Source organism: Phacochoerus africanus, chromosome 11 (genome assembly GCF_016906955.1).
Source record: "Phacochoerus africanus isolate WHEZ1 chromosome 11, ROS_Pafr_v1, whole genome shotgun sequence".
NCBI classification, from domain to species: domain Eukaryota; kingdom Metazoa; phylum Chordata; class Mammalia; order Artiodactyla; family Suidae; genus Phacochoerus; species Phacochoerus africanus.
In genome coordinates, this window is record NC_062554.1 from 92,404,024 (window position 1) to 92,420,977 (window position 16,954).

Here is a 16,954-nt window from a genome sequence, read left to right on the forward strand (position 1 = left end):
TATCCAATTGTGGGGGAAAGGAATGGAATTTATTAATCCCTCACAGACTCTTCTTGTTGTCCTGGGCTTATTTTGACTTGACCTCACACTTGAAGATGTAGTTAATTCTTCATTAAAGATGAAGACACTGAGGCTTAGAGACGAGGTAGTTTCCTAAATTCTCACAAGTGGTGACAGGAGGACCAAACTTAGTGTTTTGGAAACTCACCCCATTTTTGTCTGTTGTACCTCCATACCCACTGCTGACCTCTCAATGGTGATGATTCAAGGACTGAGGATCAACATCAAGTAAGCGTCACAATGTCTTCTTTTCAGTAACTCTTTGAGGAAGGCACACATCTTTGGAATCACTTTTTCCATCACCCAGGCAGTGATGTATTTTTCTTACGCTGCCTGTTTCCTGTTTGGTGCCTACTTGGTACAACATGGCCACATGGACTTTCAGGATGTTCTCTTGTAAGTATGGGCTTCATGTTTCTATTTCAGCTCTAGATTCAGACCAAGGTGAGGATAAAAAACTCCACTTTGGAGCTTCATGAAGACTTTGGTGATTCAGATAATGGCATTTTATGTCTGCGTCTCTGAGTGTTATCACTGAAGCACCTTATTTCATTTGGGGAATCGGTGTCTTCCCTTCTCCCCAGTGCTGACTCCCACATTTGACTTTCCCAAATCCATGACAAGGTGGGATGGTGATTCAATGAGGTGTTTCCAGAAGGTCTGGGTGTTTGGGAAGAAGCCTAATCTGGAGCTGTTTCCTTGTAAAGGACTCTGAGCAGGGCACCTAAAGAACAGGTGTGGAGGGCTGAGTTCTGAAAGCCCTGGAGGATTCCAGGATAAATTTGATTTTCCTTGATAAGAGAAAAGCAGTTAGAAGGTAAGAGCCAGAGAAATTCAGATGTTGACAAAGGAAAGCTGAGCAGGAGATCTGCTGCATCACTGTGAATGCAGCACCTCACTCAGGAGAAGACAGGCTTGGACTTACTTATACTTCTGAAATACTCAGATATGTGGTTCAGTAGTGAAAATGTGTGGAATTTTTCTGGGTCCAGATTTGGTGATGGCTGAGCTGCTCTTTGGTGGTGTACCACAGTTAGTGGTAGTACAGTTTTATGTTTAAACCAGAGTCATCTAAGTCTCGAAATATAATGTGTTAGTTTAACATTTCCATCCTATTTAGATACTGACTTCTATAAGCACTACAGTTTTTCAGGATGACACCAACAGAAGATTTAAAATTTCTCAACATCTTCCTGTTAAATAATATGCAGGTGCTATTTATAACAGTGACCAAAAGATGAGAAGCAGGCATATCACTGGTACTGGTACTTTGATTACATAATTATTTCATCTGTGGCTCAACTCCCAGGTTAAGGTACTCAGCTGATGAATGTGGCTGACTCTTGAGCATTTAGACTCAGAAAATTTAATCTTCCAAGTGAAGGATAGGGGAGACCTGTTTGAAGAGCAGTGCATTTTGTTACTTTTTTTTTTTTCCCCATTTTTGGCCATCCTGCGGCATACGGAAGTTCATGGGCTAGGTATCAGATCCAAGCCAGAGTTACAGCCTATGCCAGATCCTTCAAACCTCCATCCTGGTGCTGCAGAAACACTGCTGATCCATTGTGCCACAGCAGGAACTCTAAGCTGTCTGTCTTAAAAAGATCCGACAGGTCTAAATGATAACAAGCCTGTAATTAATCATCTTTGTGATTTATTTAGAGATTTTTTTTTTAAAGACGAAGACACTGTGTGCTCCATTATCACAGATATAGAGACCAAAGGAGAGGTCTGGTGTACTCACAGTATTATTCTGGGAAGCATCCTCATATTATGTCAGTTCTAGGCCCACTGTTTAAAAAGGTATTTTGATAAATGCATCCAGAGAAGGGCAGCTAGGATGTTGAGGGTGAAAAGAGTTATTAAAGATGCAAAAGGGCCTTTTAAACAATATTCCAGTACTTGAAGGACTGTATTATGCAAAAGCATGTACACTTTTCTTCTATTTGAAAAGGAACTTTTTAACAATAGATTGCCTCAGTCAGATTTCCTAAAACAAAGGAGAGAAGACAACTTAGGGAAAGTGCCCTGGCTCCAAGAGTGAGAGCCAGACTTGATGTCCTGTGAGGTCCTTCCCAACGTAGAGCCGCTAGGATTCCTATGTCATAGATTAAGGATGTTGATGCCTCTTGAGAGCAGCACAATATCAGGTTCTTTGAAGAGCTCCGTTTGCTGTACAGCTCATAGGTTTTCTAAGAATTGGATGTATTTCCAACAAAACACCCAAACCCATTATTGGTTGGCAAACATTGCTGCACAACCACCAGCCACTAATGCCCAGCGACATAGGATAATAAACATTTATTTGTGCTTTTAAGTCTGTGGGGCAGCCAGGCAGTTCTCTGCTATGGATTGGGCACAGTGAATCTCAGCTGCACTGCGTGCAGGAAGCCACAAGCTAGTTGGTTGGGGCCACTCAGCACTCTTTTGTCTGTGCCTTGTCCTTCAGCAAGCTAGTCAGTGGCAGATAAGGAGTGTGTGTGTGTGTGTGTGTGAGAGAGAGAGAGAGAGGGAAGTATTCAAAGCTTCCTGAGTCACAGCCTTGGACCTGGCAACAGTCACTTCCACCACATCCTAATGGCCATAGGAAGTCCCAAGGCCAACCCAGATTCACAAAGTAAGAAAACAAATTTCACTTGTTCTTTTTTTTTAAGGGCCGCAGGTGTAGCATATGGAAGTTTCCAGGCTAGGGGTCAAGTTGGAGCTGCAGCTGAAGCCCTACACCACAGCTACAGCAACGAAGGATCCAAGCCAAGTCTACAACCTACAAGACAGCTCGCAGCAACCCTGGATCCTTAACCCACTGAGCGAGGCCAGGGATTTAAGATGTATCCTCATGGATTCTAGTCGAGTTCGTTACCGATGAGCCATGATGGGAACTCCCACAAATTCCACTTCTTAAATGGAGGAGCTGCAAAGTCACATTACAAGAAGGTGAGGACACAGAGATGAAACATTGAGTCATTTCCCAATCAGTCTATTGCACTGATAAAAAATGAAAAGATTTTTATTTTTGTCTTATTTTTTTACTGATATGATTGAGGCCGTGCTCTCCAGTTGAAGAAAGTGTCAACTTTCTAGCACTGCAGTCACAACTCTGTACATTCTGACTCTCCTGTGTACAGAGTCTTCTCAACTATTGTCTACGGCGCCATGGCCATGGGGCACGTCAGTTCATTTGCTCCTGACTATGCCAAAGCCAAAGTGTCTGCAGCACACCTCATCGTGATCATTGAAAAGACCCCTCTGATTGATAGCTATAGCACCACAGGCCTAAAGCCGATCAGTATGATGTTGTGTTATATGATCTGCTCATAACTGATGAATGAAAGTATATCAAGAGGAAGTTTAATCAAATCTGTGATTTTTTTAATTTCCTAGTAATAAAATGAAACTTTCTAGGTCATGTGCTTTTTTTTTTTTTTGTCTTTTTGCATTCTCTTGAGCCGCTCCCACAGCATATAGAGGTTCCCAGGCTCCGATTCAGGGGCTGAATCGGAGCTGTAGCCACCAGCCTACACCAGAGCCACAGCAACACGGGATCCAAGCCGAGTCTGCAACCTACACCACAGCTCACGGCAACGCCAGATCGTTAACCCACTGAGCAAGGGCAGGGATCGAACCCGCAACCTCATGGTTCCTAGTCGGATTCGTTAACCACTGTGCCACGATGGGAACTCTGGTCATGTGTTCATTTTAATAAATGCTGATAATACATGGTAACATCTAGTACATTTGTGTAGCAAAGCCACAGGAATATAGAAATACTGCCTATTTTATACACAAATCCTGTTCAGCTTTTATTATATGTTGGTTACTATATTCTGGGGGAACAGATTTGAGTAATCACATTTGTATTGTCTTAATGAGTCATGCTATCAAAACACTGACCCTTTGATTAGCAGAGGCAAATTATTATATATAGAATGTATAAACAAGAAGGTCCTATTGTATATCACAGAAGATTATATCCAATATCCTGTAACAAACCATAATGGGAAAGAATGTGAAAAAGACTATATGTATAATGGAATTACTTTGCTGTACAGTAGAAATTAACACACTATAAATCAACTATACTTTAATAAATTAAAAAGAAACACTGACCCTTTTAGGTCTTAGGTATTATATTCATTTTAGTAGTTACAAACGAAACCTGATTTTAATACAGGTTCACTACCTTCTGACACCTGGAGTAGAGAGGTTTGGCTATAAAATGAGCTTTTAGGATTGGAACAATCCAAATTACTGCTATTCTGATTTTAGAATACAGTGGAAGGAAATCTGACATTTAATGAAGTCATGTTCAACTATCCCACTCGACCAGACATCCCAGTGCTTCAGGGGCTGAGCCTGGAGGTGAAGAAGGGTCAGACCCTGGCCTTGGTGGGCAGCAGCGGCTGTGGGAAGAGCACGGTGGTCCAGCTCCTGGAGCGGTTCTACGACCTCTTGGCTGAAAAAGTGGTGAGAACACCTTCTTTTTCAGCTCTTTTCAAGTTTTTTGTTTATAGGCCTGGATGTATTTAATTCTCATGGATAAGCCCTGGTTTTACAAACCTGTCAACAATGGTTGATATCCTAGCTTTGGTCTCTGTGTTATGTCCACTGCCCCAGCCAATTTCTCCTGCCTTTCTCTCAACGCTGCTCCTCTCCCCTGCTCTGCAAGCAGCTGTTTTATCTTCCCTTGATTGGGTCTCAGTTGCCATGAGAAGATCCAGGAAAAATCAGTCACCAGAAAGACAGAGGAGAGGTACAGAGAGAGAAAAACAGGATGGCAGCCAGGGATGGGAAGCGTTCCAGCAAGAACATGGTTGGCACTGGAAAGTGCCATGGAGAGATGGGGTGAGATGAATGCTGAAAAGACATGGTAGGAGTTGGCAGTTAATGGGCTGCTTTCTGACCTCTTCAAGTTTTCTCAGTGAAGTGGTGGTGGTAGAAAACCATTGAGTGTGGCTGAGGTGTAGTTAGCAGGGGAAATGGAGACTAAATGAGAAGACCATCAAGAAAATCAAAGGAGGAGTTCCCTGGTGGTGCAGCAGGTTAAGAATCCAGCATTGTCACTGAAGTGGCTCAAGTTGGTTCGGTTTTTGGCCCAGGAACTTACACATGCCATAACTGTGGTCAACAAAAAAAGAAAAAAAAATCAAAGCAAAATAAGAATGAGGAGGCAGAGCCCAGGGAAATGTTGCAGATGGGGAATCTCACACATTTTTAAGGCTGAGGATGAGATAAAACCATTGATGGACAGAGGACACTGAAACATCTAAGAAAAAAGATAAATGAGATAAAAACATTTGGGAAGCAGATAAAGAATATAGAGGGATTCTCTTTTGTTTCTTGAACTAAAAGAATAAGTGAAGGGTCAAATTCATTCCTGCAACATTTAATAAACTTTCACTGAGTGCCTGTCAGGGATTGGCTTATGTGGTAGGAATGAGATAGGAGTCTTTTGTCAAGTAGAGAAATTTTAAATGACTATAAAGGAAAATAGGAAAAGAATCAAAGTGGGAACAAATAGAATTTAGAGCAAAATATTTTCATCATGTCAGCACTGAGTTATGGGTTGTACTCAGAGGTGATATTCAGATATTCACCACTGGAATGGCGTGGACCCTGACCAACCAGAATGGACACCTGCTTTGTACAGTCAGATTGATGCCCACCAGCTCCAAATGGTCCTCAATGAATGATGATTCGTAGGAAAATAGAATTTTCAACCTGTAGTCCAAGGCTCTTTTTGCTTTCACACAATAATTATAGTAAAGATTTCTTATTGTATTCAAGACAGTGATGCATTTACTCAGTCCATTCTTTAACAGTTACATTCTTATTTTTATTAACTTGTTTGACATTTTCTGTGAATTCCTTTTTTTTTTCTTTTTTTTTTTTTTTTTTTTTTTTTGCTGCCATGTGGCATATGGAGCTCCCTGGCCAAGATCAGATCTGAGCCACAATTTCAATCTAAGATACAGCTGTGGCAACCCTGCATCCTTAACCCACTGTGCAGGGTGGAGGAGCAAAGCAGTGTCCTAGTGCTCCCAAGATACTGCTAATCCCATTGCACCAGAGCAGGAGCTCTGTGTATTCTGATTTTATGCTTCATTTTTTGTGTTTAGGATTTGGCCAAAGAACTCTCAGTGAAGACCTTACTGACAAATGAAGCATTCAGAGGAGGAAATGTTAGCTCTCAGACACTGATCAAGGTCGTTAATGGATTTTTTTTTTTTTTTTTTACTTTTCTTGCCACTATGCAGAAGTTCCTGGTCCAGGGATTGAACCTGTGCCACAGCAGTGACAACACCAGATCCTTAACCCACTGCACCACCAGGGAATTCCTTAACAGACATATATTAAAGTGTTTTAAATGTTGAACTCTTATGAGTTATAGGGGATGGGGTCTGCCCTCAAAGATTTTGACTGAAGAGATAGAGCATATCTTTCTATGAGTTAGATTGAAGAAGATAGGCCCAGAGTGTAGAAAATAGAAACTGCTGTAGTTATTTCACACAGATATATATTTAATAAGGGGAATTAGGTGCTTACAAAATCATTGGAAGGGCTATCAGAAGGGAAGTAAACACTAAAAGTTAGTGCTCCCAGACATTCACTCCCAGCGCTACAGCTGGGATTTTGTGGCCAGGAAGTTGCACGAAGATATGCCAATTCACAGCTGCTCCAAACCTGAAGACACAGGACCTGAATCTGGCTGTTGCCATCTGCTAGAACACAAATTAGTTTAGTACAGCTTCTGTTTCCCAGATTTTGCCTTATACATCTCACTGGTAGAGCTTCAGTTACTCCAGAAGCAGGTGGGAGTCTGGGAAATAGTTTTTCAGTATTTCAGTCTCTTGATATGTGAAAGGCAGACACAGAAGAATGTGGAAATGAGTGCTGAGTATGTAGGCCAGTAACCAGCTCAAGACCACATTGATCATGCTCTGAAAACAACACATCCTCAACTGTTGCAGAAATCCAATGATTTGCTCCTGTGCATTTGCACCAGAGCTTTGAAATACTGGCAACTGCTGCCAGGCTTCGAAGTGGAAGCGTCCTCAATAAACACTAGTAAATGGGACAAGCTTTGTTTATGAACATCAATTAATGACCCTTAACCCTGTTAGTAGATTACCAGTGATGAGTTCTTATTGCCACAAAAAAATGAGTCTGTAGATTTGAGCAGTATTTGATCATAAGAGCTGAAGCAGGGACTTGACCCTGAGGTCAGGAAATCCTCATGACCACCAGTGAGCCTCGAATCACACTGAGAAATACTAACTTAAGCCATGGTTCTCAAACCATGTGCATCAGAATGACTGAGAGAGTTACTAAAGCACACAGCCACCCTGGCTTATTCGCAAAGGTTAGGGCCTAGCCTTTTCATTTTCATAATTTCTCCAGGTAATTCTCAAGCCAACCATGGTTTGAGAACCACTGAACTTGTAAGTTTGAAAGATTTAGATCAAATTATAGTCTTGGAGCTATGGAATTATTCAGAGTGGAGGTGCCAAGTTTCGTGGGCCTGAAGGCTGTACAATTTCTGGGACACTACTTAAAAGAACACAAAGTTAAGAATAAAAAATTAGGTACAAAAGTGAAGATTTATTTCAAAGGAAAAAAAATCACAACAAAATATTGAAACCCCCTAAGAGCAGTTTATGAGGCACCTAGAATCTAGTGCCTCATAAATGCTTACCCAAGAGTTTTCTGACTACAGCCCAGCCTCCCTCCCACCTAAAAAACTGTTCAGCTCCCAGCATTTACCTGCATTTGAGGGTCACTGAAGCTTAAGTTCATTAACTTGGCTGAGATGCACTCTGGTTTGAGTTCCCCTGACCTTTCTTTTCTCCCCTTGCCAACCCACCCTACCCACCACTTCCAGAGTCCTTTCTGTAGAGGGTGCAGTTAGAAGCCTGGTGTGTGGGTATTACCCACTGGGTGCCTGGGCTAAGATGGGAGCTTTCCTCTTTTGAGGCAAGACAGAAAATATCTTTTGATTCTGAGACCCTTGTATTGCCAAAACCCAACCTGTAGCATATGGATCTGAACTCCCCCAGTAACTAAATGTGATCTTACACAAGTGACTTAACTCTGCTCATGTCCTCATCTATAAAATGGGGACTAAAACCACACCTGCCTCATAAGCATCTGTTGTGAAGATTAGAAAGTGCATAAGGCATACTTATCACAGGATCTAGAATATAGTCAGTGCTCATTTTTTTTTTTCTTTGATGGCCGTCCCCAGGCATGTGGAGTTCCCAGGCTAGGGATCAGATCTGAGCTACAGTGGCAACCTTCACCTCAACTGAAGCAATGGGGGATCCTTAACCAATTGTACCCAGTGATCCAGATACACTGCCAATCCCATTGTGCCACAGTGGGAACTCATCAATGCTCTATATTAAATCTATGGGTTATTTCAGAGTAAGTAGTAGCCTAATGCATACTTAACATTTGATTGTTTGCATTCTTGAAAGCAGGCAGTAGATGGAGGATTAAGATGGCGGAAAAGAAGGACTGGCGCTCAACTTCTCTCCTAAAAACAACAAAATTCACAAGTAAAAGCTGAGCAATCTCCACCCAAATGGACCAGAAACCTTAAAAAAGATACCCTACTCCAGAAGAAAAAGAGGAGGCCACATCAAGAGGTAGGAGGGGTGATTTCATGATATAAACAACTCCATACCTCCTGGGTGGAAAGCTCCACAGACTAAACACTAACTGGTTCACAGAGACTCACCTACAGGAGTGAGAGTTCTGAACCACACATCAAACCCTCACGTGTGGGGATGTGGCATGGGGAGAAAGAGCCCCTGGAGCATCTGGCATTGAAGGCCAGTGGGGCTTGTGCGCAGGAGCTCCACAGGACTGGGGGAAACGGAGACCCCATTCTAAAAAGGCAGACACACTCCGATTAGACCCCTAGCCTGGGAACCATATGCCACAGGAGCAGCCCTAGAGAAGGCAAAAAGACAAAATAATAATAATAATAATAATAATAATAATAATAATAATAATAATAAAATAAAAAAATAAAAAAAAATAAAAAGGTGCACAAGGACATTCACATGCACTGGATCCCAGGGCAGAGCAAGGTCTCCATGGGAATCTGGGCCTAACTGACTGCAGTTCTTAGAGGACATCCTGGGAAAACAGGGGTGAATGTGGCTTGATGTGAGGGAGGGACACTGAAGGCAAAGCTCACAGGAATATTCAGCAGCTTGCCTTTCTCTGGAAGTGGCCATTTTGGGAAAATATGGCCCCACCCATCAGCACTGAGAAGCCCCAGGCCAAACAACAATCAGGTGGGATCACAGCCCCGCCCCTCAGTAAATAGGCTACCTAAAGATCCCTCAGGCACACAGCTGCCTCTAATCCCATCCAGAGACTAAGCCCCACCCACCAGAGGGATTAGAATCAGCTCCACCTACCAGTGGGCAGGCATCAGTCCCTCCCATCAGGAAGCCTACAGCAAGCCCCCATACTGATTTCAGCACAAGGGGGGCAGACACCAGAAGTAAGAGAGGCTACAACTCTATTCTCTGTAAAAAGATCACCACACCAAAAACCTATAAAAATGAAAAGACAGGGAACTGTAACTCAGATGAGGGAGAAAGGAAAAACCCCAGAAAATCAGCTAAGCAATTAGGAGATTCTTAGCCTTTAGAAAAAAACATTAGATTGTTGATGTTGAAGATGATGCAAGACATTGGAAATAAACTGGAGGCAAAGATGGGTAACTTACAGGAAACACTGAGCAAAGAGATACAAGATATAAAACGTAAACAAGAAGAGATGCAAATAACTGAAATAAAAAATTCACTAGAAGCAGCTAACAGCAGAATACAGGAGGCAAAAGAATGAATAAGTGAGATGGAGGACACATTAGTGGAAATTACAGATGCAGAACAGAAAAGAGAAAAAAGATTGAAAACAAATGAAGAGAGTCTCAGAGATCTCTGGGACAATGTTAAACGAGCAACATCTGTATTATAGGGGTGCCAGAAGGAGAAGAGAGAGAGAAGGGGACAGAAAAAATATTCCAAGAGATAATAGCCAAAAATTTCCCTAACATGGGAAAGGAACCACTTACTCAAATTCAGGAAGCACAACGAGTACCATATAAAATAAACCCAAAGAGGAATACACTGAGACACATATTAATCAAACTAACCAAAATTAAAGACAAAGAGAAAATCTTGAAAGCAGCTAGGGAAAAAAAAACAAGTAACATACAAGGGAACCCCAATAAGGTTATTGGCAGATTTTTCAGCAGAAACTCTGCAGGCCAGAAGGGAGTGGCATGATACACTTAACGTGATGAAAGGAAAAAACCTCCAACCAAGATTACTTTACCCAGCAAGGCTCTCATTCAGATTTGAAGGAGAAATCAAAACCTTCACAGATAAGCAAAAGTTGAGAGAATTCAGCAACACTAAACAACCCTTACAACAAATACTAAAGGAACTTCTCTAGGAAGAAAAGAAAAGACAGCAACAGGAAACAAAATCCACAAATGACAAGGCTCGCCAGTAAAGGTATATATACAGTAAAGATACAAAATCATCCATGCACGATTATACCACCAAAATCAGAAATCATGAGAAGAGGTGGGTACAAATGCAGGACACTGGAGATGAACTTGCAATTAAGAGAACAACAACTTAAAACAATCTCATATATATATATATAGATTCATATCAAAACTTCAGAATAACTGCAAACAAAAAATCAATTGATACACAAACATGGAATCTCTGAAGAAGAAATATACCTCACAGTAAATAAGCACATAATCCACCATGAAGGGGGTCATTTGACATCATTCTTGGAATGCTGAAGTCTTCTTAGAACTGATTCTGATTTCCTCTCCATCAAAGAATTTATGATAATTATAATTAAATAATGCAACTGTAAAATTAAATAATACAGTTCTACAATTGTATTATTAATAACCATTTCTCTCCATGGTACAATGTAAGGTCTATAATGTCTTGTTTATCACAGCACCTAAAATGGTGTAATGCCTATACTGAAGAATCAATAAGATGTAACAAATTGTGAGGACATATTTATATAGTTACACTGTTTTTTAGCCAATTTATGTATTTTATATTTTACTTATTTTCAGAGGGTGTATTATTTTTGCTATTCTAACCAGTTAAGTTATTCTTTTTATTATGTTACATAAAATATTTAATGGTATATAAGGTTTTCTTTATAAATTTTAGTTGCATAATATACACAATTTTAATAGAACGCTAATTTTTAAAGAAAAATTGAAATATAACAGATAATACTAAATAGTAAAGATGAAAGACATAAAAAATGGAATAAAGTATAGAATAAATTTCCTATTTGTCTCAGTATATTTTCCATTCCACTTCTCCAGAGGGAGTCACTTAATCTGTTTCTTGAGATCCATGATATAATAATCTGTGTGAATGTAATTGTGTTTAAATATATTTTATTTTGTAAAAAAAAATAAAAATACAATTTCACAAAATAAATAAATAGGGGGAAAAAAAGCAGGCAGTAGATTTAACTGTGTGAATAGAGGCAGCTCGTCATTTTATTGTTGTTATTGTTCACCATTTTAATTTGGCCTTTCATTGCTACAGCCCACAGGTTACTCTCCCTTACATCTTTACTGAAACAAGTATCTTTTGAGGACTATTCACTGAGAGTTCCTTGGTCCTCCCTCAGACCCATCACCCATTCCTCAGCCACAGAAGCTCTCTGACTTCATCGGGCTCCTAAACAACTTTTCCCTCAGGAATAGGGGTTTTAAAGTGTTTGCAATTGCTGTGCATGGTGTGGGCATAAGGAGGTCCAGGAGTCTCACTGTATTCAGTGTGATGAAGAAACCCATTAAAACTTGCTGAGCCCAGTCACATTTGTCTGATTACATTAGGCAGTGCCTATTCTTCTCCCAGGGGAGTAAGCATGGGAAAAAAATAATTTTTTTTGAACTGCATTTTTTTCCTCAGATTTTGATTTTCAAGCACAGTGTTCCATCTAACAAGACCTGCCATTTTACTACAACCTTGTATAGTTTTTCTGTGTCTCTTCACCCTCTACTTTTCACCTTCACTTAACACTGGGAGGAGCGTAGATGATGGAAGAGTCTCCATGGCACCTGGGCTTGGTACTAATAAGGTCATGGCTGTGTTTTCCATCCATCCTTGCACCTGCCAGCTTCTCAAACAGAAGCTATACTTCTCGCAGCAATTCGTACCCTACTCCTGGCCAGCCGTCTCCGAGAGGCATCCAGCCAGGCACATGGGATTCAAAAGATATATGTAGTTCCGAATATCCTCATCACCACTACTAGAAAAGCTCAAAGCGGAGTCACTGATTTCTTCTGCACTGGGGATGAACAGTTCTCTCACTTGTGCCAGGGATCTCTTGCAGAGCAGATCTTAGGGGCAAACTCATCTGCATCATAGATGAGGATTTTTATCTGCAAGGCTGTAAGAGGCACTCCCCAGGCTTTTGCAGGATAATCTGGGGAGTCAGGTCACTAGAGTGAGGGCAGCCTCTCCCTCCTACTCTTTTGCATCAGGATTATACATGTCTTTCTATCCTTTCATCCACCAACAATCTGTCCATCTGCTATAGTTCCAAGTACATCTCTCTCTCTCACACACAGATACCCAAACTGCTGACTGTCCTTCACATATTCTATGCCGAGTACTGTGCCAAGTGGGGTCTGTACATGATTTCATTTACTCCTCCATTCTGTGAATTTAGGAATTATTATCATTCCAATTTTACCCAGAAGGAAACTAAAAGAACAACTCTTTGATGTTACAGCTGCCACCTCCCACACTTACTTCTATTTCATTTAATGGCTACATCCCATTCCTCAACAAAAAAACAACAAAATATCTCATAATCACTTGGCTTTTTTTTTTTTATTGCCACACCTGCTGCATATGGAAATTTGAATCGGAGCTGCAGCTTCTGGCCTACGCCACAGCCACGGCAACACTTGATCCGAACCACATCTGCATCCTATCCTGCAGCTTGAGACAACTCCAGATCTTTAACCCACTGAGTGAGGCCAGGCATCAATCCCGCATCCTCACAGAGACAACCTTGGGTCCTTAACCCACTGAGCCACAAAGGGAGCTCCTCACTTGGCAATTTTAATGTATGGAATAGTAATATTAATTTTGCTGAACTCTGAATGTGCTGGTCCTGAAGTGGCTCTGCGAATGCTTGATTTCAGCTAATTGATGGCAAGGAGATTAAAGAACTGAACGTCCAGTGGCTCCTAGCACACATGGGCATCGTGTCCCAGGAGCCCATCCTGTTTGACTGCAGCATTGCTGAGAACATCGCCTATGGGGACAACAGCCGGGTCGTGTCCCAGGAGGAGATCGTGCAGGCGGCCAAGGAGGCCAACATCCACCCCTTCATCGAGACACTGCCTGATGTAAGTCTCTCTGCAAATGAGGTGCTTAGGAGCCTGTGGCAGCCTCGCCACTGGGCTGACTCTCATGGGCCGGTTCCCAATGGTGAAGAGAAATGGGCAACCAGAACCCACACCCAGCTGTACACGGGCATCTGGCCACACTTCCTGCCCCCACTCGATGTCACTCGATGTACCTGCTCACCGACTGACTCTCCCTGGGAGCAGCCTGACCCATGTCAGTCCATACGTGTGGGAGGCCTTTCCCTCCCAGGCTGAGTGTGGGGCCCACAGAAGCAGGGGTGGCCCTCCCTCCCCATCGCTCTGCCAATCCCTCCCCATCGCTCTGCCAACCTTCCTTCCTTCCCTCTGCCTCCTTGCAGCTCCCCCCAGCCTCAGCCTCCCTCTGTGGATCAGGCCAGGGAACAGGACCCATGCCAGAAGGAAGGCTGAGTACAGCTGAGCCATTGGAGTGACCGTGGTGTTGTGTCATCTCTTGCCCTCTTACACATTTCATGGGCCCCAAGCTCTGCTTTTGGGGTGGATCAGTGAAACCTTCCCTGGGCTGTGGTCCCATGGACGCCCTCTGAATTCCTGGAAGTTATATAAATTGGAACTCTCCCACTCTCATACAAGTCCTATAGGTTCAATTATTTTTCCCCATGCCTGTGGCATGTGGAAGTTCCTGGGCCAGGGATCAAACCTGTGGCACAGCAGTGCGCATGCCAGGTCCTTAACATGCTGGGCCCCAGGAAACTCCTCATAGATCCTGTGTTTTGAAGTCCATGTAGTACTTGCTCATCTACCCTGCCCCCATTAACACTAGTTATGTTCTTTATTGTAAGGAAGAGCCCAGTAGCCTTAAACCAGCAGAGAAGTGAAGGATGGCAGTGCCTTATGGCCTCATCCCTCTCCCAAGATTGCCTATTCTGGAGGCTCTTGTTTGGATAACTGCTGTCACCACATCATAGGCCCCAGGAAGGGGCTTTGTTCCCTCCCCTCCTTTAACCTTCTAGCCTAACCGTGCTGTAGGCTGAAGATGAGACTCAGATATCTCATGGCTGTAGATGTGGCCAGCAGGTGCAGCTCTGATTTGACCCCTATCCTAGGAACACCCAAATGCTGCAGGAGGCAGCCCTAAAGAAAAATAAAAGTGAGGGGTCCGAGGTGTTCATAGCCAGAAAGCGCAGAACTTTCCTGAGGTGTAGCAGTGATGGATGCAACAAAGACGTTGTCTTGACTCCTGCCCAGCTGAGTGTCACCAGTGACACTGCTGTGACACGTGATCTATTGTAAGTTCTAGCTTTCACAATGTGAGGTATATACTCTTCACTTGCTTACTGAATCAAGGATAAAATGCATCTTTTGCACACACACACACACACACAAAGAGTTAAAAGCTAAAATAAATATAAAAAATAAAATGAGCTTCCATTATTTTACTTTGCATAGTCTATTAAAATCAGATTTCCTACCTCCTACCAATATTTTTCTCAAATGTGCTAAAACCAAAAGGTTGGAAGAAACCAGCAGGTAGGAAGGTAGGAAGAAACAGTGTCTTCCTCATAAAAAATGTTGTCTTATTTACACTAAAATGTAACTTTTAAGACACATATGTCTATGCTCAAGAAGAGAGACAGAATTCACATCGCAGTGCAGCAGAAACAAATCAGACTAGCAATCACGGGGTTGCAGGTCCATCCCTGGACTTGCTCAGTGTATGTCACAGACATGGATCGGATCTGGTGTGGCTGTGGCGTAGGCCAGCAGCTGAAGCTCCAATTGGAACCCTAGCCTGGGAACCTCCATATGCCACAGGTGCATCCCTGAAAAGACAAAAAGAAAAAAAAAAGAAGAGAGGTCAATTCTATCATTTAGAGTTTTGTTTTTATTGTTTAATTCTCTATGCACCCGTTCTTAGCTTCTGAACCTAAACTTTTTTGTGTACATGGAAGTGGTTAGAACTTCACCAGTTCTACTTTTCATAATAACTAAACCCTCTTTACAGAAATATAACACCAGAGTGGGAGACAAAGGAACGCAGCTTTCTGGCGGCCAGAAACAGCGCATTGCAATAGCTCGTGCCCTTGTCAGACAGCCTCTTATTTTGCTTCTGGATGAAGCTACATCGGCTCTGGATACACAAAGTGAAAAGGTAAGAATTTAAACTGGACACATTCACAATTGAATTAGTTGTCCTTAAAAATGTATGCTTCTGTCGTCCACAGTAGAGAAGAGAACTCAGCCAGATATGTTGACTGTTGCTTTGGGGGGGGGGGGGAGCGCTACACTTTCTGTGGCCATCCTTCAAGAGAATGGTGATGAGGCAAGGCAGATTAGTCTAACGGCACTTGGGCTCCAAAAGACAGCCCTGGATCACTTTGTAGTGACCTAAGAAGCTGCATTCAGGAGGCACAGTCTCATTTCCAGTGGTAGCATCTCCTGAGTCACTATATAAAGAAGTAGAAGCCAGTGCAGTGTTATAAGCTGACTCTACTTTAAGGTAAATATTAGCAATTGCTTTCAGTTTGAGAAAAAGTTGAGTATTCAGGTATCTGAAAGACAAACTCATTCTGAATTTTTTTTTTTTAATCTTCAAAATATCAAAATTCAGGGAAACTGTGTTTGGCCTATGTTCAGGCCTCTTGGATTTACTGTAGGGATCGACCTGAAGGAGGCTGCATGGCCAGCATACTGCTAGAAGCTTTTAAATGACTGGATGGGCTGTATTTACTGTCATAACTTTGAGAAGAAATAACTCCTGCTGGAGAACTAATCCAAACAAGAATTCGGTATTCTGAAATGACAGAACCCTTGCTTTGTAGAATCTATCCATATCCACTGATACTACTGTTAAAGAGGCACTTGCTGTTGCAGAAATGAATTGTGAGGATTGTGATGGAGGAGGATTTAAAGGGAGAGTATTATTATGATCGGAGTCAATTTATGTGATAATTGAACAGGTTGTCCAAGAAGCCCTGGACAAAGCCAGAGAAGGCCACACCTGCATCGTGATCGCTCACCGCCTGTCCACCATCCAGAATGCAGACTCGATTCAGAATGGTAAAGTCCGGGAGCATGGCACACACCAGCAACTGCTGGCACAAAAAGGCATCTATTTCTCCATGGTCAGCGTCCAGGCTGGAGCAAAGCGCTCATCAACTGTGATGATATGAGCTGTTATATACTGTCTAATATTTGTGTTAAAATATGGCATTTAGGAGTTCCCATTGTGGCTCACTGGTAATGAACACCAGTAGTATCTATGAGGACTTGGGTCTGATCCTTAGCCCGGTTCAGTGGGTAAGGATCTGGCATTGCTTCAAGCTGCAGTGTAGGTCACAGACACGGCTAGGTTCCAGCATTACTGTGGCTGTGGTGTAGGCCTACAGATGCAGCTCTGATTCGACCCCCTGTCTGGGAACTTCCATATGCCCTGGGTGTGGACCTAAAAAAATAATAAATAAAATAATTTTTCAA

At 42.3% G+C, this 16,954-nt stretch overlaps 1 protein-coding gene across 1 annotated transcript in view; it reads left to right on the forward strand.

The window, feature by feature from the left end:
* Positions 1-16,954, forward strand: part of LOC125112169 (ATP-dependent translocase ABCB1-like) — a 50,310-nt gene that overhangs the window by 16,326 nt on the left and 17,030 nt on the right. The window contains exons 7-12 of the mRNA XM_047754396.1: positions 316-456; positions 3,186-3,341; positions 4,326-4,524; positions 13,292-13,498; positions 15,483-15,629; positions 16,438-16,638. Of these exons, the coding sequence (XP_047610352.1) occupies positions 316-456; positions 3,186-3,341; positions 4,326-4,524; positions 13,292-13,498; positions 15,483-15,629; positions 16,438-16,638 (1,051 nt within the window). The remainder of the gene's footprint in view (positions 1-315; positions 457-3,185; positions 3,342-4,325; positions 4,525-13,291; positions 13,499-15,482; positions 15,630-16,437; positions 16,639-16,954) is intronic.